This window comes from Elgaria multicarinata, chromosome 1, assembly GCF_023053635.1.
Source record: "Elgaria multicarinata webbii isolate HBS135686 ecotype San Diego chromosome 1, rElgMul1.1.pri, whole genome shotgun sequence".
Taxonomy (NCBI): domain Eukaryota; kingdom Metazoa; phylum Chordata; class Lepidosauria; order Squamata; family Anguidae; genus Elgaria; species Elgaria multicarinata.
Genome location: NC_086171.1, coordinates 123,211,114 through 123,234,873, shown reverse-complemented (window position 1 = coordinate 123,234,873; position 23,760 = coordinate 123,211,114). Strand labels below are relative to the sequence as shown.

Here is a 23,760-nt window from a genome sequence, read left to right as displayed (position 1 = left end):
GTAGAGTGACTGGAAATGGATTTTGCAAGATAACATTTATAGAACATACAGAAGTGCAGTGTGCATTTCCTGCCACTTCATGAGGTAGTTCACCAAGACTGAGTAGAACTGTACAAACTGAAAACAACCTAGTAAAAGTCTTCTCATTGCATTTGACCCCATCAACTCTCCTCTGAACTAGCATGCTGTAACTCAAACTTTGAAGGAATGAACTACTTCAGTACAAATCTGTCAAGGGTAATTCCCTTTCCAAATCTGTCTGAACTCAAACACAACACTCCAGATACAAGAACATAAAATGAGATTATAAACAACTCCAACCCAAACAACTTAAACTTCAGATCAACAATGTTTTTGAAAAGGAGCAAAGTTAACCTGAGGTACTAGCAATTCTTACAGTTTGAAGGTATAGAGGTCTGCCTTACTGATATTGCTACTACACACACTGTTTGCATTTGATAGTCTTCCCAATCAGCAAGAGGTTGAATGGCATGATAATACAGAATAAGCATTCTATTTCCATAAAGCATTTCTAGTTAGGAAATCTGAAATCAGATTAAAAAACCATAGGACAAAGCAGCAGCTGCTGTTCCCCAACCCCATGCTAAAGTTCCACTGCAGCAACAAAGCAAACACAAGTACTAATTCTCTGCCACAAACATTCTTGAATTCAAGACACCAAAGGAAGCAGTGGATAGCAAGCTGTGTACTTCATCCTCTGACTTCCTTCTGCCTGAAAGTACCAAGGGCAGTAAGATAAAAGGAAGGCGCCATATGTTGGTCTTCATATATGTTCTCCCATGGCTGTGTATGTGTTTCTCTATGCATGCAACCAATAGCAACACATACCCAGCTAAATACATGGTTCAGTTGAATGTAATCAGTCATTCAAGGGCTCATCCATGGGGCAACTACTTACCCTAGCCAAATGGCAAGTTGTAAGATTAAACTAAACTCAAAACTACAGAGAGTGAAAAAATTCTTCCTGAATATTTGAGATTCGGTTTGAATCTTTCAAAATGGTTGATCCATATTTCTCTTCTGTAGCTGGGGAAGTCGGTCAGTCATGAAACCAGTTTTTTCTTGTCAGTTACCACTGAAGTCAGAAACTAGCATTCTAATATCAGCTAACAGATAGTTGTTTAACCTGAATTCATAAGTTTCTTGATAGAAAAAAATGCAAACTCTAACTTTAAATGTGTACCTTAAAGGCAGTTGTGGATGTCAGACCTCATGTTATGCCTCCAGCCATCTCAGCAGCCAAACAACCCTCAGCCATCTTCCTAACCTTCGAGCAGGGGAGAGGGTGGAAACTGCAGAACAGTGAGAACCATCTCCACCCAAGCCTGAACCTCAAAGGCTGTGACTTTTTACCACAGGGTGGCAGCATACTTGCCATGTTGAATAAAAATGTGGAATAGTATTCTTGTTGTTAAAAGGAGCCTTTGTATTAAACAAAAAATAGAACTACTTCTTCGGTGGTTTAGATGAGTGAGCAAGTACCTTCCATTTTCTTCTGGTGCATGGGACATTCTGAAGGTGCAGTCTGAGGCTGTTTGGATGCACTTGCCTCAAGTGCAATCGATGGAGAGGAAGCAGACAAACCCATGACAGCCTCTATCTCTTGCTTAAAATCGGTTTTGTGGACAGGGCATCTGAAATGCAAAGTTAAGCATATGAATGTGGTTTGTGAGAAGGAAAGGGAAGTAAAAGCAGACAGGCAACTCACATAAAAAATAATAATTGACCTTATATACCTTGGAACTGCAAGTATTTGTCCACTTCCCTTCGAAAAGAAAAGCATATGTTTTCTAACAGGTATCAAATGTTCACCAAAGCACACAACAGGCATCAAGACGACTGAGATAGAGTTCCAGTATAAGGTACTGTGTTACTACCATGAAATAAGCTTATCTTTTTAGACTGTTCTCAAAATGCTCTCAAGGGAGATGAGGGTCATCAAGTTTAAACCACCCTCCCAAAAAGTTATTCAGGGTTTAGGCCTGCTATCTACGGTTGAAGGAGCCCTACTTCTAATTCTAAGTATACAGGGAGATATGGCCTTCTATCAGGTTATTGAACCTTCATTTTTTATGGAAGCTTTGAGACTAGGAGTGGTTGCTCTTTCAATTAAATTGTTTTTAATTTCTAGAAGCTGTTCAATAACATTGTTTTAATGGCTGTCTGTACATTTTATTGTGATGTTTTTAGTGTTTATTCCACTGCTTTAATATGTTTTAGTTTTCTTTTGTAATTACTTTCATTTATTGTTGTTAGTTGCCTTCAGTTCTGTTGAAGAAAGGTAGGATATGTTTTAAATTTTGAAACTTCAAAAAAGTTTCAAAATTTTGAAACTTCAAAAAAGTTCAAAGCTTCAGCTTTGGGCAGGTCAGGAAAGTAGAAGGGGGTTGAATGAGGCAAAGAGGTTAATGTATATGCCCCACACATAACATGTGTAATATAACATGTGCAGTGTGTGTACGCAGATGTAATAATCCTTACACCTGTGAGTTCTTAAGAATGCTGGGGCAATGAAAAGACAGGAACAGAATGTTGGGAAAGGGAGTGAAGAAGTCGGTGATAGAGGAAGAGAAGCTGAAGAGAAACAGCTGAAAGGACACCAGAGGGAGGAGAGAGAAAAAATTTACATCATGGTTTTTTACCTTACTTCAAGGAACAATAAACAATCTTTTAAATATATATATATATATATATATATATATATATATATATACCTTTGCCATTTTATTTGCAGTACATTTATTTTAAAAATGTAAAGTTGTTCCAGTCTGAAGGGGAATGGGCAAACATTTTTATCCAATCATTTTCAGAGTACTAGCCCCCATGAAAACATGGCATTTGTACTAAAATTTTAGATGTGGTATCTCACTTCTCAGAAGGCAAGTAAGATATTTAAAAATGGCCCTTCTTTATGTTGGAGACAATGTTTTGGGATAGGATCTTACTTACATATGTGATGGTCGTGGGCCAAGGTACATACATTTTAGTTGGAAGTGTTTAAAGAGGCTGAATTGGTAACAGGTCAGACGATTACACTGTCCCCGCTACCTGCTAAATTTGTATGTTGGCAAGGATAAAATCTTCAATACAAATTAACTGTTAACTTTTTTGGGGGGGGGGCTCTTAAATTAGAAATTGCAGAACACTGGAAATCAGAGGTAAAAACCAAAACAAAAAACCTTTGGTACAATGGAGAGCTTGAGTTTAGACCTTTAAATGACTAAGAGTTGAAGCAGAGAGGTGCACAAAACAAGTGCATGACTTTTGACTCATATGGTACAAATATATTGAGTTTATGATGCAGCATAGAGAAATCACTGCACTTCCAGTTGCTCATGGGCTACTTTAGAAAGATTTATTTGGATGATTTGACAAAGACTTACTGACTCTAAAGAGCTTTATCAGACTGGATGATATTCCTGCTCTAACACCTAAGACTATTTATTACCTTATTGTATACCGTTTGTATGACCCCATTTTGTTGTTTGTTGGTTAAGTTCAGTTTTTGCTATTTGTACAAAAAATGTTTGCAACAAAAATTAAAAAAGAAGAAAAAACTCAAAATGCAATAGAAAAATATTACAGCTACTTCTGACCTTACAAACATTTTTATTTGCACAAAGCTTAGCAAAAAAATTAATGGCAAGGCACATACAGAGCATTCCATGTAATAATTGAATTAATTGATCTTCTACTTTCAAGCAAGAATTTGGTAATGTGTGAAGACGCAGTCTGTGTTTGGGCATTTTTAGCTAACTGCGACAACTATTCTCCAGGTGAAGAGAATCCACTGCATGCCAGGTGTACAGAAACAGAAGATCAAAAATTAAGTGTGTAATCCTAGGCATATTTAGATAGGGAAAAAGTCCGACATCTCCCAGCATTTCCCAGTTAGCAGCTCCCTAGAATGCTGGGAACTGTACAACTTCTTTTCTGTTTAAACATGCCTAGGACTATAACCTAAGAGCAATAAAGCCTCACAAATGAGTGGGAATTAACAGGGCAAGTCTAAGAGGTTTTTTTCTTAAGACTCTATAAAGCAGCCTTCCTCAACTTGGTACCCCCCAGATGTGTTGGACTACAGCTCCCATCACCCCAGCCAGCACAAGGGGCATTGTGGCTGAGGGTGATGGGGGCTGCAGACCCACACAATATTGGAGAAGGCAGGTATAAAGAACAGGTACCAGAATATTGTAGTTCTTTAGCTAAGACTTGTACAGATGATTTAACACCACTACCCAAGCACACCGAGAGCCTGTTCTAATGATACACTAAGCCACAGTTGTTAGGCATTTTGAGCTAAACATTATGGCTTAGCTTTTTGTGTAAACCATGACTTAGTGTGTCGTGTGAGCCATTCCTAACCATGGTGGTTACATAACCACAGTTTAAACTGTGGTAACAAAGCAAGGGGCCAATCAGCGGCTGCTGTTGTCATGCCTTGGGGGTTTGCCTAGTCTGCAGAACCTTCCAACTGCCTCCTAGCAGACTCAGGCTCCCAGCACAGAACCATCTCAGCCCCAGCTGCAACAACTTTTGGGGACTGGGAGCTTAAGAGGCAGGCTCCTTTGGGGGCGGGTCCTCCACCAGCGGGTTTGCCTCCAAAGGGGGCAACACCCAGGTGAGGGTGTTTGTTTGTTTGTTTTGTTTTCTCTCCCTACTGACTTATAATTTTGTTGTGTATTTTAAACTTCTTTTTTTTTACATTTCTTTTTCTATGTTTTAAAATGTATGTTTTTAAACTTTGTAATACCGCCTTGAGGGCCAGTATTGGGCAAAAGGTGGGATACAAATAAATATAATAAATAATATAAATAAATAATAAACACGCTCACTAACCATTTGCTGCCAAAAGGTTAACGGCCTAACCGTGGCTTGGCATGTTGTCTGAACAGGACCACAGACAAAACCCTCACACCCTTCTATCCCAGTCCCATGGAGGGTAGCCCACCAAGCAGAAGCAGCTTTTCAAAGGATCGGTTCTTTAGCCTATTAAGGCAGAAGCCTATGCGAGTTTAGACAGAAACAAGTTTTACAACTCCCAGTATTCCCCAGCTAGCCATAGGCTTTATTACTCTTACTCTTAATTATCTATGCATGTTTAGACACAAAACAAGTCCTATAACTCCCAGCATTCCGTGGAGTGAGTAGCTGGGGAATGCTGGGTATTGTAGGCCTTTTTTTTCCTGACTAAACATACATAGGATTGCGCCCTTATTATGTTTTAACATCAGGGAGCAGGAGAACCATTTGGATTTCCACCTTAGCAGTGTCTTGCCATGGTCACCTTGCAGAGGAGACTGGTTTGCAGGCTCTCACGGCCCTTTAACAGCTGTATAATACACAATAATTCAACAGGTGAAACTCCCCCTCCCCACCCCACAAGCCACTTTTAGTTTTTGTATGCATGTATTTCATTCCACTCTTATCCCACTTCTGTGCTGTCAGGCTCCCGCATGCCTGGCCGTCACCGTTGGCTGGAGCGAGTACGACTGGCCCAAGGTCACTAGCCCATGAGCTTCACGGTCGAGCACGGATTTGAACCCGAGTCTCCCTGGTCATCATTCTACCTCACTAACGTCGTTTTGCGTAGAAAGAGAGAGAGAGAGAGGAATCTTGAAGACAGCCCCCTCCCGGCCTCTCAAACCACACAGCACACTGCGGAAGGACACCGCTGCTACGAAAAAGGAGTCTCACAGTCCCAACGGCCAGCAGCGCCGTTTAAAGGCCGAAACACTGACAGACAAGGACTCAGAAACTGTTACGCGCGCGAGCCCTCGCGCTCTCCTCTCAGGATAAGAGAGAGAGAGAGAGAAGCGCGCCAGTTACCTCTATTTCAACTTCTTTGGGCCCGGTCACCATGCGAAGCTCACCTCGCCACTTCTCGCGAGAGACGACGTTCCGCGACTAGGCGGAGCTAAAGGAATCAGCAAACTGAACGAAAAGCCGGGCTGGATTACCAACTGGTGAGGGAAGAGAACGGGTTGGGGGCGGGGCTCGGAGGACGACGGTCTAAGAGAGAGGGAAGGTCGTTAGCGCCATCATTTCCATGGTAACCGCAGAGGCTGTTTTTCTTGCGTCACTGTGCCAGGCGCTGTTCTGCTCCCCCCCCCCCACCGCACTCCTCACCTTCTAGGGGAGAAGAAGCCCCCTCCCTCCCTCGCTTTCTTTACTGTGGCTTCACTGAAGGAGCCTAGGAGGGACTTAATTTGACCTCTCAGTTCTGGAATTTGGAAAATCTTTTTAAAGTAAAGGATAACAGCGCAGAGCATGTGAAGAGTGCCTTGCTCTCCTCCATGAGGAATCACACCAGTGGGGAGGGATGCAAAGCAGCCAGGTTCAGAGAGCGACGCTCTCAAGTAAAGTCAGCTTGAGAGCTGCCCCCTTTCGTGTTAGGAATTAGGCTTGGTGGTCGGTGGGGCAAAGTTCCTTTGCTTTTATCTAATCTAGAGATGTGAAGTTCTGGGGAAAACCAGAAAAATCCGGAAGAGAACAGGTTATATTTCCGGGGAAGGGGGTTCTTTGTCCTTGAAGTGGGAGAGGGAATTCCCACACACACTCAATTTTCCCCACTTTTTTATTTATTTATTCTTTTTAGAATACTTATATACTGCTTCATATCTAAAATAGATTTCAGAGTGGTGAACATAATAAATAGTAAAAAGATTAAAACAGCATATTAAAGTTGTTCATTTTAAAACAAAATACCAATAAAAACTGGCTGGTCAGTTAAGAAATATTTCCTGGAAAAGAGCTGTTTTAAGGAAGTTCCAGAAATATCACAGTGTTGGTGCTTGCCTGACCTCCAGGGGCAGGGAATGCCAAAGAAAAGGAGCCACCACACTAAAGGCTCTTCTCAAATTTTATTTTCAGGGCCTTCAAACCCTAATTATGTTCATATAGGCTGTAAAATTGCATACAAAAGCATTTTACTGTAGACTGTAGCAGTATCTAACTACTTATATGTTTTTATGTCCTTTATTACTTTAGCTTACTAAGTACTTGGATTTACAAAATAATGAACTCGTATAGTCCCAGTAGCTTTAAACATCTATAGAAATATACTACCCATTTCTACAGTTGAAGACAATGAACAGGTGGTTTATTTCGTACAATGCAGATCAAAATGTCAGAATAGCAAATGAGAGTAAATAAACTGCCAGCATGCAAGACAGAGGGTCAGCCTATCACATTCTGTGTATCCTTTCGTGTGGCGAAAGAATATAATTCCCGTTATAGCCATGGGGCTGTCCTGACGTTTTTGTCCCAGGGTGGCTCCAAATCCGCGCTGCATTGTTTATATGATGCAGCCACAGATTCAAAGCCATCCCAGGGCAAAGAGGTGAAGATGCACAACTGCAAAGTCAGGGACTTACCCTGACTTTTCCAGACAGAGCGAGGTCAGCCTTGCTCTTCCACTGGTCTGTTCTCGCTCAGAGCCACTCTGGAAGTGTTCCCAGGCAGAAGGCAACCTCCTATTGGTCTCTGGAAGCCAGGGGCGGGGTGGAAAGCTGAACACCCACCAGCAAGCAAAGTTTCCCTTTTGAAAATGAGCCTTTTGTGTTTTACAGGTGATTTGGTTCTAAATTGCTCCAAATCGGCCCCATATGTCATCTGAGGAATAATATTTGCACCAAAGACTCTTAAGGCCAGTAAAACTAAATTTCCAGCTTAACCCTGGCAGATTTCTTCTGACAACTGGCCTTCTCTGCCTGGTCTTAATTGCATTGAAGTGCTTGTATTCAAGTTCTTAATCAGCATTAGCCACCACCTATTCATCCAAAACCTCCATAGCTTGTACCAAAACATCTCTCTACTTATCCTATCAAAGCCTGAAGTCAGATCTACAAAAAGAGTGTATAAGTCCTTCTTGGGGCTGCCTATGTATTTCTCTTAGATGATTTAAAACAAAGCACTCATCTATGGCAGACTTCCCATCATGGAAGCCTGCTTGTTCATCCCCAATTATGTTGTTTTCATCTACCCAATCCTCGGCCTTTCACAATAGACAATATGTGTAAAGTTTGGAGGAAACAACCAGTAAACTGATTGGATGATAATTAACTAGGAGTGATTCATCCCCCTTCTTAAAGATTGGGCCCACAATACTTTATTTTATTTATTTATTTATTTATTTATTTATTTATTGCATTTCTATACCGCCCTATAGCCGGAGCTCTCTGGGCTGTTCCCAAAAATTAAAAACATTCAAAGTATAAAACAACAGTATAAAACCATAAAATAAAATACAATATAAAAGCTCAACCAGATAAAAACAGCAGCAATGCAAAATTACGAACCAGCTGAGAGCCCCCACCCTCCTGCTACCAACTGTCTCTGGAGAGGCCATCAGTGAGGGAGGAAGCAGCAGCCAGGCACCTCTCCACCTTGCCTGGGTCCAGCTCCAGCTGAGAGCCCCCTCCCTCCTGCTGTCAACTGTAACTGCTGAACTTTGCAACTAAGATTGTAGTGCCTGAATTTGCTTTCCTTTTCCCCCTCCTCCTCCTCCCTCCCAATCCCCTTTCCTTTTATGTCATGTCTTTTAGATTGTAAGCCTGTGGGCAGGGACTGTCAAGAAATACTTTTGTAAGCCGCCGTGAGAGCCTTTTTTGGCTGAATGGCAGCATAAAAATCCTTAAATAAATAATAAATAAATAAATAAGTTAAAATTTATTTATAGACTGTTAAAATGCTGGGAGAATAAAAAGGTCTTCACCTGGTGTCTAAAAGCATATAATGTAGGTGCCAAGCAAACCTTAGGGAGCTCATTCCACAGCTGGGGTGCCACAGCAGAGAAGGCCCTCCTCCTACTTTGTTCGAAGTCCCTAGGAAATCTGTCATAAGAATTAATGCAAGTGAAAAACTTTGCAAGTGTGGGTGCCTGCCACGACACAGGCTCTGAACACCAGACCCGGCCGCAGCTACTCCCTGCTCAAGCCAAGCACCAACGCTTGATACGCCTGAGGCAAGGGATAAAAACCACCTTCCTCCAAACTATGTGGAGAAAGGGGTTTAAAATGGAGAAGGATTTTAATATATATAATAATGCGCTGTGAGTTATATCTACTTAGGTGAATGATTGTCAGAGTGGGTGTTATATGTGTAAACTTAAGATGATAAATGCCAAACAGACACGTGGGCTTTTTGTGGTAGTTTAAAAACAAAACAATCAAAATTTATTTTTAAAAGTTCATAAGCTTTGTTTCAAATAACAAAATTTAAAAACCTTTTTGAAACCTTTCATACAATCCTGTCACCCATTCACATACGCGCTTTCCTTTTTCTCACACAATCACTCTTGAACTTTCTTTATTCTCAGTATTGATTGATATACATCCACTACGTGCACACCACACTCTAAAGACACTACTCACTACACTGACTCTCAAATTTCCCAGAACTTAAGTACCATAAACACAGAGAGCACTAAAGACTCTAAGAGTACCTAACAAGTCTCCCTGAAAAGTTTCCTGAAAGAAGTCTCAATCCCCTCAGTCATTCCCTTCTATATCACTCCTCCCCCCTCCCAAGACATTCTAACTCCTCTCACTCAGGCCAACATTCTAAAAACCACAGACTTACAAACCACAGACATACATTTGGAATTGACTTGTGGGGTGTAACGCCACAGTGCCCAATAATACAAATTGTTCAGAAACATGCTCTGGAGAAAACATGTCTTCCCCGGGTGCCTTCTGTCTGTGTAGGATTAGGATTAGTCTCGTCACCTCAATAATGGACACTGGTGGATCAAGCATCTGTTTCCTTGACATCAGGTAGATGAATTGGTGGTGAGGCTCTCATACATAGACCTGGGCCAGAACTGAAATTAAACACTTGTTTAGAGTATTTCCAAAAGCTTGGGCGTGATATATACATCCAAGGCATATAAAGTTTCCTTGAGCATGCAGGCCACTAGTTGCCAAAAATTTGTTGAGGTATAACTGACTGCAACCCATTCTAAATTTAACCATCTTTATGCATAGAAAAGGGCTTGTTTTGGGGCTCATCTACACCAAGCAGGATATTGCAGTATGAAAGCGGTATATAAAAGGCAGGAGCCACACTACGGCTTTATAGTGGTATTAAAGTGCACTGACAACTGTTGGAGCCCATTGACACATACCATTTCCTGCTTGGTGTGGCTCCTGCCTTATATACCACTTTCATAGTGCAATATCCTGCTTGGTGTAGATGAGCCCTTTGTCTGGGCAATCTTCTACATGGGGTGCTTCTTGGTCCAGTCACTCTTTGAAGGTTTTGTAGTGCTGCTCTAGCCTGCCTGCTCAAGGAGCAAAGATTGTGCCTTGCTTGTCTGCACTCCAAATCAAACTAGCCCAAAGAACATCAACTTGGTTTGAAGGGCAGGTAACTCTATGCATGGTAAATGGACAATGGATCATGAGTCTCTGCCACCCAGAAGTCTAGCTCTGAGACTCATCTATTCACTTAACAGGGGCTCCTTTTGACTGTATATTAAAGTCCCATCTCTGCTTCCCCTATTGTACACACGGGAGTTCTTGGCCCACCCTTCTCATAATAACCTGAAAGCCTACCAACTCCATAAGCAGAGGCTCATTGTTACTTACATATGATTGAATATTTCTGGGTGCAATTTCATGATGAGCCTATGGAAGTATCAAACTTCCAAATTTCTATGCCTTCTGTCCATGAAGTAACTATGGTAAAAGTTATGACTCGAAATACTGCAAGGGTTCCTGCTATGAAAAGTCGGTGGTGTAGTGGTTAGCATAGCTGCCTTCCCAGCAGTTGATCCAGATTTGATTCCCAGTCAATGCACCAATGTAAATTTGGTCCTTTTAAACCTCAGAACCTATACCAAATGGGTCTAGAACACCCCAGTGGGGTATTTTAATGGTTCTTCTTATAAGTCTCGCACAAACCCTCACTGAAGTCATTCAACCCATCTAGTTCAAATTAGCCATATTTAGTTTGAAGTGCAGCATGATTTAACCCTTTTAGCACCAGATTAACAGTTCGCTGGCTGATTTCCAGTCACAGGGGATTTTTTACATAAGAGGCATTTTCAGTATCAGAAAATAATCTGTGACACTTCCACACTTTTAAGAGGGAAACGTGAAATTTCCTGAAGAATTGTCATACCCTGCAGTGTCCTCCAAGAGCTCCGTGGCTATTCTGATTATTTTTTGTTTGTGGTTTTATCCTTGAGAATTTTCAAGATGAGCCTTATCAGCTGTCTTGTTTTCTTTGTTATTATCTATACCTCCTCCATTGGATTCTCAAGTTTCTTTTTTGAACTTCTGATCTCTCTGACCACAGACTTTGGATTCTTTCTTTCCTCGTTTGTTGCTGTGGAACCCACAGCGACATCCAAATTTGAGTCCGCTTCTCAGCTCAAGGAGTTTGTTTGCTGTTTGCTGTTCCACCTCTGCCACATTGTTTGACTCCAGCCGTATCAGGCCATTGGCTCACTCTTTCTTTGGCCGACTTGAAGGCCCATTCAGCAAGTCTGAGATAAGACTCTTGGCCTGTCGCCTGCTGGTGTTATTTTCTCCTTGATTCTCCACCTACTCTACCTTCCAGAGACCGAGCTGCAGATTTATTTATTTGGAAGCCGAGTTGCCAATATTTACTTTCTTTTGAGTTTGTATTGCTGGCTCTGTTTGGGTCAGCCCCCAGCTTTCCTGGTGCAACTTAATGACAATGCCTGGGGCAGGACAGGTGGGATTTCATAGTCTTTATCCTGCTGGATTTTCTCCCTTAGAAAAGCCTTATTCCAGTTATTAGAGGAAGGACATATTACAAAAGGCTGCAACTTGGCAGAAGGGAGTTGGAGATAAACTGAGATCTGTCTGACTGTCTAAGGGGAAGAATGACCACTTGTGGTTCCAGCATCTGTTATCACCCCTTCCATGTCAGCTGCCTGTAAGCATAAACAATTGCTCATCTGAGATAACTACTGAACTGAGACAATTCTTAGAGGCAAAAAATGATCCATGTAGTTGTTGGGTGAGTGTGCCTGTTTGTAAAGGTAGACATAAGATCCTTGGACTTTTATAAATTTATTAATAGTAATTCTTTTAAAATTATAATTTCGTTTTAGAACTCTCAGAGAATTTACTTATTTTACGTTTTATATCAACTTATAAATTAAGTTAAGCAAATGCCAGCATTTTTTGTTGACTTGGATAGATTTCCTGATTGGGAGATGTGATATGTCTTCCATACTCAAGCCAAACTTTTCCAAAGACTAGCATTTCCTGTAAGGCTCCAAGATTCCCTTTGCAAGGTGCTGAAACATAAGGCATAGAATATGGATATAATTGTTTGAAGAGGCACTTCACTCCAATATGTTTTATTTAGGAAAACTCTCGCTCTAAGAATAATGCCTACTGCATACCAAGTAACATATTATTACTTTAGCATTTCGCTAATCATAACATAGATTGCACACACTCTTGATACCTGCTGCAACAATAGAATCCTTCAATTGTTTCAGAATCTATAACAACTGGATCTTCTGCTCAGGGTGAGTTTGTAGCCTTTTTGGTTTAGGATAGTTACATAAAACCACTTGAGAGAGAAGGGTTATAGGATATCCAGCTACTCATTCTATGTGGAATTATGGATTTGTGAGTGCAAAGCATTAGACAGAGGAATCAAAGAATACTTCTGTGATCTGAGATCTTGTATAACCTCCTGTGCACTAGTCTTAACACAAGGTGGAGTGGGGGTAAGAGTGGGAATATTATACTCTTGTCGTGTTTCTCAGAAAGCTCCTACTTTTGATGGGAGACAAATGACGAGGCCTGCTAGGTAAAAGCTTTTATTAAGCACCAAACATCTCTTCTACCTGAAGAGAGTCTAATCTCTTGGAAACTTCCCCCTAGGCAAAACTATGCAAACTAAGCGAGACAATTGTCCGACCAAGGAGAACAGGAAGCCCCTTCCCAAATGCCCGTAACTTCAGAGAGCCTGGTGCGGAGGCAGGTTCTGGTGCAATCCTAGCCGGACCAACTTTCTCACGCCTTCCTTCTGCTCTGTGTGTTTTAGCTTCCGGCGGACCCTAGCATCAGCTAGCTTGTCGGGGCGCTCTCCTCTGGAAGAAAGCTCACTTCCCATTGAGTGTGTAGGATTTGGCCTTGAGGAGATAAGCTCTGAAGAGGGCTGACTTCCAGCTGGTGAATCGCCCATGAGAGCTTCCTCCCCCACTGGTACAGGCTGGCTGGTGTCTGGCGCCTCCTCCTCTAGGTCCGAATCTGATTCTGATTGATTACTTGAAACACCTTGTCCTAAAACAGGGGCAGTAGGGTTAAACATAACATACTCTTAATACTCTCTCTCTCTCTCTCTCTCTCTCTCTCTCTCTTAATTTTCAGCGTTGACCTGGGCTTTGCTGGTTTTTATGCTTCCTTCTGAGTGCTGAACTTTTTGTTATTACTACCTTGATTTTTAGTGCCTTTGCTATTAGATCAAAACCTAATAGCCTTCACATGATTAACCAGTAAATTAAGAGGGATTATATTATTAGAGCTAGAATAACGTCCCTTTGAACTTTTGGGGTTATTCTCTACAATTGTCTGGAGTATGCGGCCTATGACCAAAAGCTTTTGACTATTGCTGCAGCGTATCTCCTGCTCTTTGGCAGAGTGGGCTTGGACAAAATTTATCCTGTAATTGGGCTAAAACCTCATGCAGAGCCTGTGTTACTGCTGGCATCACATTTTGAAGTACCAGGTGTCACTTTGTCAAATACTTTCTTAACGAAGCACACGTTCTGAAGTAAAGAGCTCCAGGTTTGTACAATCCAGCAGCCCATTAGCTTCAGGGATTGAAAGATATTCTGGATGAGGCAAGGATGAATGACACAAAGACACAAATCCTGGGCATATTCATCAATTAAAACTTAACAGTGGTTATGTGATGGTGTGGTGGTCAGTTCTGCATTGGTTTCCAACAGGAGCAGCATTGATTTCAACACTAGGTGGAACTTTTATGCTTTACATATTTCTTACCTACTGTAACAAAGTAGTTTGAAAGTTGTATTCTGGGCAATATTTCTTCTCTGCTTTCTTGTGACCACCACAGCCGTAAACAATGAAATTTGCTGTAGCGCTTCTCTACATGATTGAATTATTGTGCACTCATGATTGGCCACTCACGGAAGTTTGTGGGTCCATTACATGTTGTGGTCAACCTCCAGGACGTCTCCTGCACTTTCCCTCTATAATCTCACTTTTTTAAAAAATCAGACATAATGCAGTATTTAAAATTATCGTGGGATGTTCCTCGTATGTAAAGCTGGCATAGTGCTATAATTCTGCCACTAGATGGTACTGTTTCATTGAAAGTGATCGCATTGCCAAGGGAAAGTTTTCAGTTCAAAATCACATGGTCGCCATCTAAAGGAACCAGTCCTAAACACAGAAGGCTCCAGAAGGAGAGGGAGAAATGGCAAGGGTGTGGGTTTTTCTTTAATATAGAGACACCCATAGAATCTGCTGCTAAAGCTCTATGTCAAAATCCAAGTACTATCTGAAGCAATAAGAATAGCACAAAGCGCAAACAGCCACTCCCCAAAGCATTTTAAAATCAGGCACACTGATACAGCCCTTACTAAGATCACCAATGATCTCCTTACTGCCAAGTCTAAAGGCCATTACTCCGTTCTTATTCTCCTTGATCTAACTGCAGCCTTTGGCACGGTTGATCATGATCTTCTTTTAGATTCCCTTCATGACCTTGGATTTTGTGGCTCTGTCTATAACTGGTTTGCCTCCTATCTAGCGGGTCGCTCTTTCAGCGTGTTGGCTAATGGCAGCTCGTCTTCTTCTTTTCCCCTTTCAGTAGGGGTTCCCCAAGGCTCGGTGCTTGGTCCGTTGTTGTTTTCTTTATACATGTTGCCCTTGGGTAATCTTATTCAATCTCATGGCCTCCAATTGTTGGAATCCTGGAACGGATCCTGGTTATGTTTCCATTGATTTGCTAATTGCTGAGGAGCTGGAAGGAACAGAAGACTCAGCAGAAAACTTAAAGGTCAACTCTACACCTGGACATTGATGTCATAATTGAATAATTGGTAAACTGATTGTCTTCAATTAAGGGTTGCAAGAAGTTGCATCAGTGTACAGGTAGTCTATAAAAGTAAATGTATTTCCATGTACATGTATCACTCAGAATATATCACTCAGAGATGTATCAGAGCTGTATTGACTGACCGTGTGTAAGTATTTGTTATCTGTGATTGCCATAACTAAATTATATTTTTATATGCCAGTAAAGGTTTGTTTAAACCAATTCAAATCTCAGTCTTAATCTGTGTCTTTGCTGACTTGGCTGGAAACCGCTGTAATACTCTGCTACAAAGTTATTGGCCAGAAGCCTAGTCTGTGCAATAACTAATGAGGTTGGACAATCTCCCATAAACCTCAATCATATAAAACCTCAACACCAATATCATCTGTATGCCGATGATACACAATTATATCTTTCATCTCCGGATCTTTCTCCTGATGTTCACGATCGTATCTCGGCATGTCTTTCAGATATCTCAGCTTGGTTGCTTCATCGTCGTTTGAAACTTAATATGGCAAAGACTGAATTGCTTGTTTTTCCTCCTAAACCTTCTCCTCATCTCTCATTTTCTCTTGCTGTCAATGATGTTACGCTTACTCCAGTCAAGGAAGCTCGTAGTCTTGGCTTTATATTTGATTCCTCGCTCTCCTTTATTCCTCATATTGAGGCAGTAGCTAAATCCTGTCGTTTTTTCCTGTATAATATTGCCAGGATTCAATCATTTTTGTCTGTCTCTTCTGCCAAGACTCTTGTTCATGCATTGGTTATTTCTCGGTTGGACTACTGCAACCTTCTTCTCACTGGCCTTCCTTCTTCTCACATCAGTCCATTGGTTTCTGTTCACCACTCTGCTGCTAAGATCATCTTCTTGGCTCGCCGCTCTGACCATGTAACTCCACTTCTGAAATCTCTTCATTGGCTTCCAATTCAATTCAGAATCCAATATAAACTTCTCCTGTTGACCTACAAAGCTTTTCACTGTCTAGCTCCTTCCTATCTCTCCTCTCTCATCTCACACTATTGCCCCGCTCGTGCTCTTCGCTCCTCTGATGCCATGTTTCTCACCTGCCCAAGGGTCTCTACTTCCCTTGCTCGGCTTCGTCCATTTTCTTCTGCTGCCCCTTATGCCTGGAACGCTCTCCCAGAACATTTGAGAACTACAAGTTCAACCGCAGCTTTTAAAGCTCAGCTAAAAACTTTTCTTTTTCCTAAAGCTTTTAAAACTTGATTTTGTTCTGACTTTATACTGTTAGTTTTACCCTACCCAGTGCCTGTTTACCCTACCCTGTGCCTGTTTGCTTTCTTTTCCCCTCCTTATTGTTTTATCATGGTTTTATTAGAATGTAAGCCTATGCGGCAGGGTCTCGCTATTTACTGTTTTACTATGTACAGCACCATGTACATTGATGGTGCTATATAAATAAATAATAATAATAATAATAATAATAATAATAATCTTTCCAAACTTCAGCAGTGAAAACAGTCATACTGGGTGGGGGTGGGGAAGAGATTTTAAAACCAGTCTGCGATCAAGAAAAGTTAGATAAGTCCATTGTTTTCAAAAGACCAGGGGGATTTGAAACAGGTAACAGAGGCAGCACCCCCAAGTTCACCAGCAAGTTAACAGCTAGACCACCAAAAGCTATGCGCTCACTGCTGTGTTCCAAGTTTTTGTAGCTTCAGACCTTGTATTTCCATCAGTTAAGCCAACTGTGCCAACTAGAAAGGTTTTCCAAGCTTGGTCGTCTACCCTCCAGGGATCTAGTTCACCTTTCAGAATTTGCTGGGGAGATTACTTAGACTGCTCTCTCCAGTTTGTATTTCCCAGCTGGGTTCCACTGCCTTCAGTTAAATCCAATTGCTTACCATTCCAGATAGCAGCAGAAACAGCTGCAAAAACTCCTGCGGACATTGAGCTGTTCCCATGCTGCTGTGACAGCCCATCAACCAGGCTCCAAAAATTAAGAGCTCTTAGAGCAAAATACTTCCTCATTCAAGAGAGACTGATATGATAATACTAATAATACTAGAGAAAATTAACCAGTAAGATACCAGTAACATAAGATTGATAATGATATTTTAAAACAAAGGTAATGGAGCACTGACAAACCCAAACTGCTGCTCTACCAATAAAAAAAGGCAGACATGTTATCCCTAAATTACTTAAGCCAAAGTATTTACTCTTAAAATAGCACTAATGTCATTGATGACAATTGTTCTGTCTATAGCCAGAAGTATATCCTAAAGGAATTGTGATTATTCTCTATGCATACTGATGTAATTTCATAGTCTTCACTGATATACATATACACATTTGGCCCAAGACAGTGGTTGCATTCAGATGATCATGGGAGCAAAAGAACCCATTTTGGGTTCTTTCCCCACGTCTGCATGTGGTGGTCACGCAACTGCAATTTGCATAATTACCCATGATGCAGTGTGGGTTGGTGTGTCAACCGAACCTGGCACATGGTGGGTGTGGCTTCTCATGGCCCCACATCTCCTACTGCAAATCATGGGCTGTAAGAAGCCACCCCCACTGCACCACGCACTAGGTTCAGATGCCATAGCAACCCACGCTGCATCGCAGGTAAGTATGTGAACTGCTCAGAGAGCTTTAGCTATTGGATGGTATAGAAATGCAATAAATAATAAATAAATAATAAATGACCGGCCCAAGCAGGAGCAGAAAAAGAACCCATGATGGGTTCTTTCACCCCCATGATCGTCTGAACCCAGTAATTTCCTTTTCCTTACACCAAAGGCTAAAGCTACATGTGATGGTAGCAGACCCATTTGTTTATGTTTGGATCTTTCTACCTGTAAATAAAAGTGGACATGATAATCCTAATCTTAAAAGCAAAGAATGCCTGCAAGTGATAATGGCAGAATGCACCCACCCACAATCTGCCTACATCCTTTTCCTCCTATATCAGGTAATATTTAAGTTTCCTTTCTGCGAGAATCACAGCTCTTATGTATCAAAACTTGCTTAGACTCATCCAAGTGAAACTCTCAGAGACAGGAAATTTAAAAGAGAGCTTCGGCTATTGGGCGGTATAAAAATGTAATAAATAAATAAATAAATAAATAAAAATCTGCTTGAAAAGTAATCCTCTCCATCTCTAAGATAGACAAGTGAACTTGTTTTATTTGACTTCATGTATGCAAAATCTTATGTGTCAGCCATCCTCACTAAAGAGCATATCCCTTCTACCAATTTCTAATATTTCACTATGAGTGAGAAGAGTAGAATCATATCTATAGCACACACATGAATTAATGACTGGGCTTTGTTCAGCAGCCACCTAAGAATATAAGAAAAGCCATGCTGGATCAGACCAGGGTACAAGCAGGACATGAGTGCAACAGCAGCTCCCCAGCATTGGTATACATAGGCATACTGCATCTGATACTGGATAAGAACATAAGAAGAGCCATGTTGGATCAGACAAAGGTTCTATCTAGTACGACATTCTGTTGACAAAGTGGCCAACAAGGAAACCCACAACCAGGACATGTGTGCAACAGAACCTTCCCACCCATGTTCCCTAGTAACTGGTGTGCATAGACATACTCTAATACTGGAGATAGCATATAGCCATCAGGACTAGTAGTCATTGATAGCCTACATCTTGTAGCGAATTCCAGAGTTTAACTATGCGCTCTGTTAAGAAGTACTTCCTTTTATTTGACCTGAGTCTCCCAGCAATCAGCTTCATGGGATGACCCCACATTCTAGTATTATGAGAGGAAGAAAAATGTCCCCCTATCCACATCCTTCCTCCACACCATACATACTTTTGTACACCTCTATCACGTTTCCCACTATTCCCCTTTTTCTAAGCTAAACATCCGAGAAGTTGCAACCTTTCCTAACAGGGGAGATGCCCCAGGCTCATGAAGGTACTTTAAATTCCTCCACAGAGAACAGATGCCAGTTCCTAGCTTTGTATCTTGTCTCTTTTATCGTAGCTTTGACTTACATATATTGGGTTTATACTTTGTATTTTATTTGTTCTCAACCATTTCATGCCTTCGGTGTTTTGTTTTGTTTTTTAAAAACTTATTTTTGATAAGGGGCATTGCTTCAAATAAGTAACTCCTGTAAGATCTAATCCACCAACTCCATTGTTTTTTATTCAATCATTCATACTGTAACACACAGGCCTCCAGACCCAGAGATTCACACATGTATTACAAATTAATCAACAATGTTACAGCCTGTAAAGAGCAAGGATATTTATGGGTGATAGTCCTGTTAAATTTTGCTATTTGGTAAATGCAGTGGCTTCCAATGTCTTTAAAGAGCCTAATGGCAAAGAGTACGAGCCATATGCAAACCACTAAAAAAACACCTCTAATTGGTGTACCTACTGCCCAGGAAAAAGCTGCCTGGCGTTGTTCCTGTGCCTTTAACAGCAGTTTGATCTGCAGAAATCAATAGGTGACAGTTCTCACTGCACCATGATAAATGTTACAGATCTAGCAGCTAGGCGCAGGAGCAGAGACTGGTAAAAAAGAAGAAGAAAAGCAAGCAGCAACCATATCTGCAATATAAAGATAATTAGTAAGACTGCTGCATCTCCTCCTGCTGCAGGTGCCCTTGAGAGCCCTGCCAGCCGCACTCCTGTCATGGCATTTGCCACAGTGAGATAACAGTCAGTGGAGCTCTCTGAAGTAGCTGCCACTTCCTTTCTTCCCACTTCTGGGAAATCCCACCCGACATCTTGTGAGATCTCATCCGGAAGTCCCAATTCAAAATCAAAACCACAGGCTTCAGGTGAGTTCACTGACGCCAGGAAGGCAGGCAGTGGCTGCAGTAGGCAGAGGGGAGGGGGCAGATAGCTTTCCAAGGATTCAAAGCCCCAAAGAAAAAACAGGTTCACCTCTAATCCATATAGCTCTTTGGCTCTTAACCCTTTGCCCACCGCTTTATACATTAGGCTAATCTGGATTTAAATAAACAGAATATAGTTTAAGCCTAAGGCACAAAATTAAAAGTGTCCTCCAACACCAGTTGTGGCTGTTCCTGGTTCTTCTCAGTTTTAATGGTATATGTATGTGTATATATATCTGTCCATGTGACACCATGCAGTATTAATTTGTGGCAATGGTTTCCATCATACTAGCACACTGATCATCAGCAAGGGAAGTTTTCAGGAGTGTAGAGAGGTGTTTTTCCTTGCCCCCTTCAAAATCTTCCATCCCGCACAGGCCCTGAACATTACTACAAGGCTGGATGGTGCTCTAAAGAGAAACATTTCTGTTAGGGGCATTTTGTTACTGGTCTCCGCTGGTTCCTTCTAACGTCTAACTTCAGTGGTCCCATTGCTATCAGTTTGGAAATGAAATAAATACCACCCAAAAATAAAAATGGTTTCTGTACACTTGGAGTGTCTCCAGCTACCCAGAAATATATTCATTAGTAACTTAAAGATCATTTAAAAACAAAATGGCCTTACAAGAACTAAGACTCAAAAGCATCTAAGATAGCACTACAAAACCATATTCTAGCCTGTTGAAGCTCTGAACACGTGCATTCCTATTAGCCGTTGGGATACATCACAACATTTTGTTGTGGGTCCTCACTTTTTCCTTCTAACAGCAAACTTGGCAGGTCTATGCCTATAATTGGGGCAGCAAGACAGGCCCACAAGCAGATAAGGTAGCTATGGTTTCTACATACTTGGTGAACTCCCTAGGTCTATAGGAAAATACTGGTTTTAAAATTAAAGGAAAAACAAGAGAAAGGAAAAACACAAACCAAAAATGGCCCAATGAAGACTAAGTATCTTCAGTGGCCTCAAGAAACTACAGAAGAATCAGTGAAAAAACATACGAATGGAGAAGGATTGGCCTGTTGAAGTGCTTAACAGTTTAGAGCATCTTGGAGGGGGAGATTAGGGTCAGAGAGATATATGCATCAGCCCCACACACTCAGGTCCTCTGGGAAGAATCTACTTCAGCCTGCCAAAATTAGGCTGACAAGTATTACCCAGAGGAGAGGACCTTCTCTTCGGCTGCTCCCAGACTGTGGAATGGCCTGCCGGAGGAGACTTGTCAACTTGACAATCTTTTAGCATTTAAGAAAGCTATAAAGACTGATCTATTCTGGCAGGCCTATCCAGTGGAATTTTAGGATGTTTTGATAATGTATACTATATTTTTAATGCAGTTTTATGTATTTTATACTTATTGTTGTTCCCTGCCTCGATCCAAACGGAGAGGCGAGTAAGAAATAAATGTATTATGCTATGAAATAAAAACACCCCTCCTCAAACTGTAGGGCAGAAGTGCAGAACCAAACACTCAGGGGTAAAATGCATCCTTCCCCAGCTTTTGTGCAGCCCCCCCTCCCCATTCTAAAAGGTTGAAATACTTCTCCTCAGGCGTAGTTACTGGCAGAAAGATCTTCAAGCTAAAATATGCTTAAAATATGATTTTGCCCACCCCCTCCATCACCGGAATGCAGCCCCCACGAACTTCTCCAGAATGGAACTCAGCCACCATATACTATAGCAGAGAAAGGTTTCAGAAAGGTTGTGGGGGGGTCTTTCTCCCCTTCCTCAAGCCTCCCCCCTCCACAACTGTGAGCTCCAAACAGTGTCACAAAGGTCTTGTTCTAGGCCAGTTAGGGATTGGAGATACACCATAATGTTTTCTTATGGATTTCACCTGTCTGTTTTACATATCCAAATGTATTACATGTCATGGAATAGAGCATAAGGGCACATACACAAGATCACTTCTCAATATTTGTTATAAAATACAGAAACTTCACTGACAACTTCCTTTCAATGGAGTCTAAATGGACTCCATTGAAATGGAGGCATTGATCTCATTCTACCGCACAATGGGGAACATAAGGCAATTTCAAAAATCTGTCATCAGAAGGAAAAACTGGCACGTGCCCACAGCAAAGAAGCATTTTTTATAAACAACATTCAGAAGCTGTTCTACGAAGTTCTCTCTGTATATCATGATAAGATTGAACTATTTTACTGAATGTAACACAATTTTAATGAAAAAAATCAAAAGAAGAAATGCTGCATTCTCTTCCTTTATTCTTAGTTACCAATGCCTTGAATACACATGCAACTTATTGCTTAGACATTATTGCATATACCTCAGACAAGATCAGCCTACACAAATTTATACAAAGAGCAAGGCTTTCAAATACCAGTGAAGTGCAAACTCATTTGTATGCCTCTATCACAAGCAACATTAAAGAATAATCAAGTAGATGGGAAGATCTTGTTAAAGTTCACAAACTGTTCAACCATGGTAGAATCAATAGTGCTGTTCCAATCTTTTGTGCCATTCTGATTTGGGGGCAATCCAATCAATGTCATTGCAGAGTTTCAATTTAGTGCAGTAGGATTCACAGTTGTCATCTTCTTTACATTCTTGTAATGGGCTTTCCATGCTGCCTTAATCAAACTTTGTGCTATGATTTAGTAAGGCCTGAAATCCTGGATTTTATTGCATCCCTTTTGCAACAAGTATGTATAAGTCAAGTTTGTTTTTTTTGTTTTTTGTTTTTTTTAGTTTTGCAAAATGAAAGAAAATCTGTAAACACTGGTGCAGAAACTACAGTCTGGTATATTTGTCACTTAAAAGAATGCATTTGGAGAACACTTAAAAATGAGTGAAGTATGTGTTTGAACCAGATTCCTGAACATTCAATTACATATTTGCGCATATAGTAATAATTGCCTTTTAAAAATAAATTCTGTTCTGCACACTACATTACCTATATACCTGCTCTAGTTTGTAATTAAAATTACATTTCTTAATTATGCTTGGTTTATTCAAAAGCAGGGTTAAATTAGATTTAATATGCGAGTGCCATGACTGGAACTCCCAATATCTTTTTCTTTTACAAAATGCAGCTGTCCAGGTTCCTGATCCATATCATTTCCTGCTGAAAGTCACCGGCCCTCTAAACTATTTGTTCAAATAGAAAAACTTAATTCCACATAGGCCTTACATTTTTCCAGTTGGGACAAATAGCACCTATGCTAGCAGGAGGTAAGAGGTGATAGTCAGTGGGAGAATGGTGCAAGGAAAAGGTTAAACCCCTCCCTTGATTCAGAGCAGGACGTCTGTGTTTGCTTTTCATAAAAGGTATGGGGAATTCTAGTAATGGAACTCCTGTGTCTACTTTGACACACCTAAGAAACAACGGACAGCCAAAAGCATAGATATGGATCACATATGGTAATATAGTCTCAGCTTATGTTTTAGATTTTACTCACTTAAAAACATCACATAATACCACCGTGACCCCAGACTTGGCTTGTAAGCTATTACTGGAGTACTAGTATAACAGGAGTATAAAATTTTCTCAGTTTCTGCACCACCTTGCAGGTTTAATTTCTTATTTTGAAGGCAATGGATGTTTCCAGATGGACAGATCCTAGTGCTACCAACCAAAAACCATTGTGCAGCTATTCTATCTTTTCCTCCTTAATGGAGGGTTACAAGCAGAAAACAACTTCACCTGGACCCGTTTCTGGAAGCACCCACACATTTCAGAGTAATTGTTAAGGAGAGCAATGCCAGTGCATTTTTTTAAAAAAATCATGCATAAAACCCCCCACCTCCAATCAGCATGATAGAGGATATCTCATTGGTCCAACCTACAGTCTAAGCTAAGCAGGACATCAATGAGCGCAA

General features: G+C 41.0%; 1 protein-coding gene across 3 annotated transcripts in view; it reads right to left on the bottom strand.

Annotated features, from left to right (window-relative positions):
• Positions 1 to 23,760, bottom strand: part of LOC134405021 (holocytochrome c-type synthase) — a 55,879-nt gene that overhangs the window by 9,687 nt on the left and 22,432 nt on the right. Inside the window, exons 1-2 of one of the 3 annotated variants that reach the window (XM_063136091.1) lie at positions 5,851 to 5,925; positions 1,504 to 1,655 (exon numbers count right to left, since the gene is read on the bottom strand). In XM_063136091.1, the coding sequence (XP_062992161.1) occupies positions 1,504 to 1,609 (106 nt within the window). In that variant the 5' untranslated portion in view covers positions 1,610 to 1,655; positions 5,851 to 5,925. Of the gene's footprint in view, positions 1 to 1,503; positions 1,656 to 1,757; positions 1,783 to 5,850; positions 5,926 to 23,760 lie in introns of those variants that run through there. The other 2 variants (XM_063136083.1, XM_063136098.1) reach the window with 2 other exon arrangements.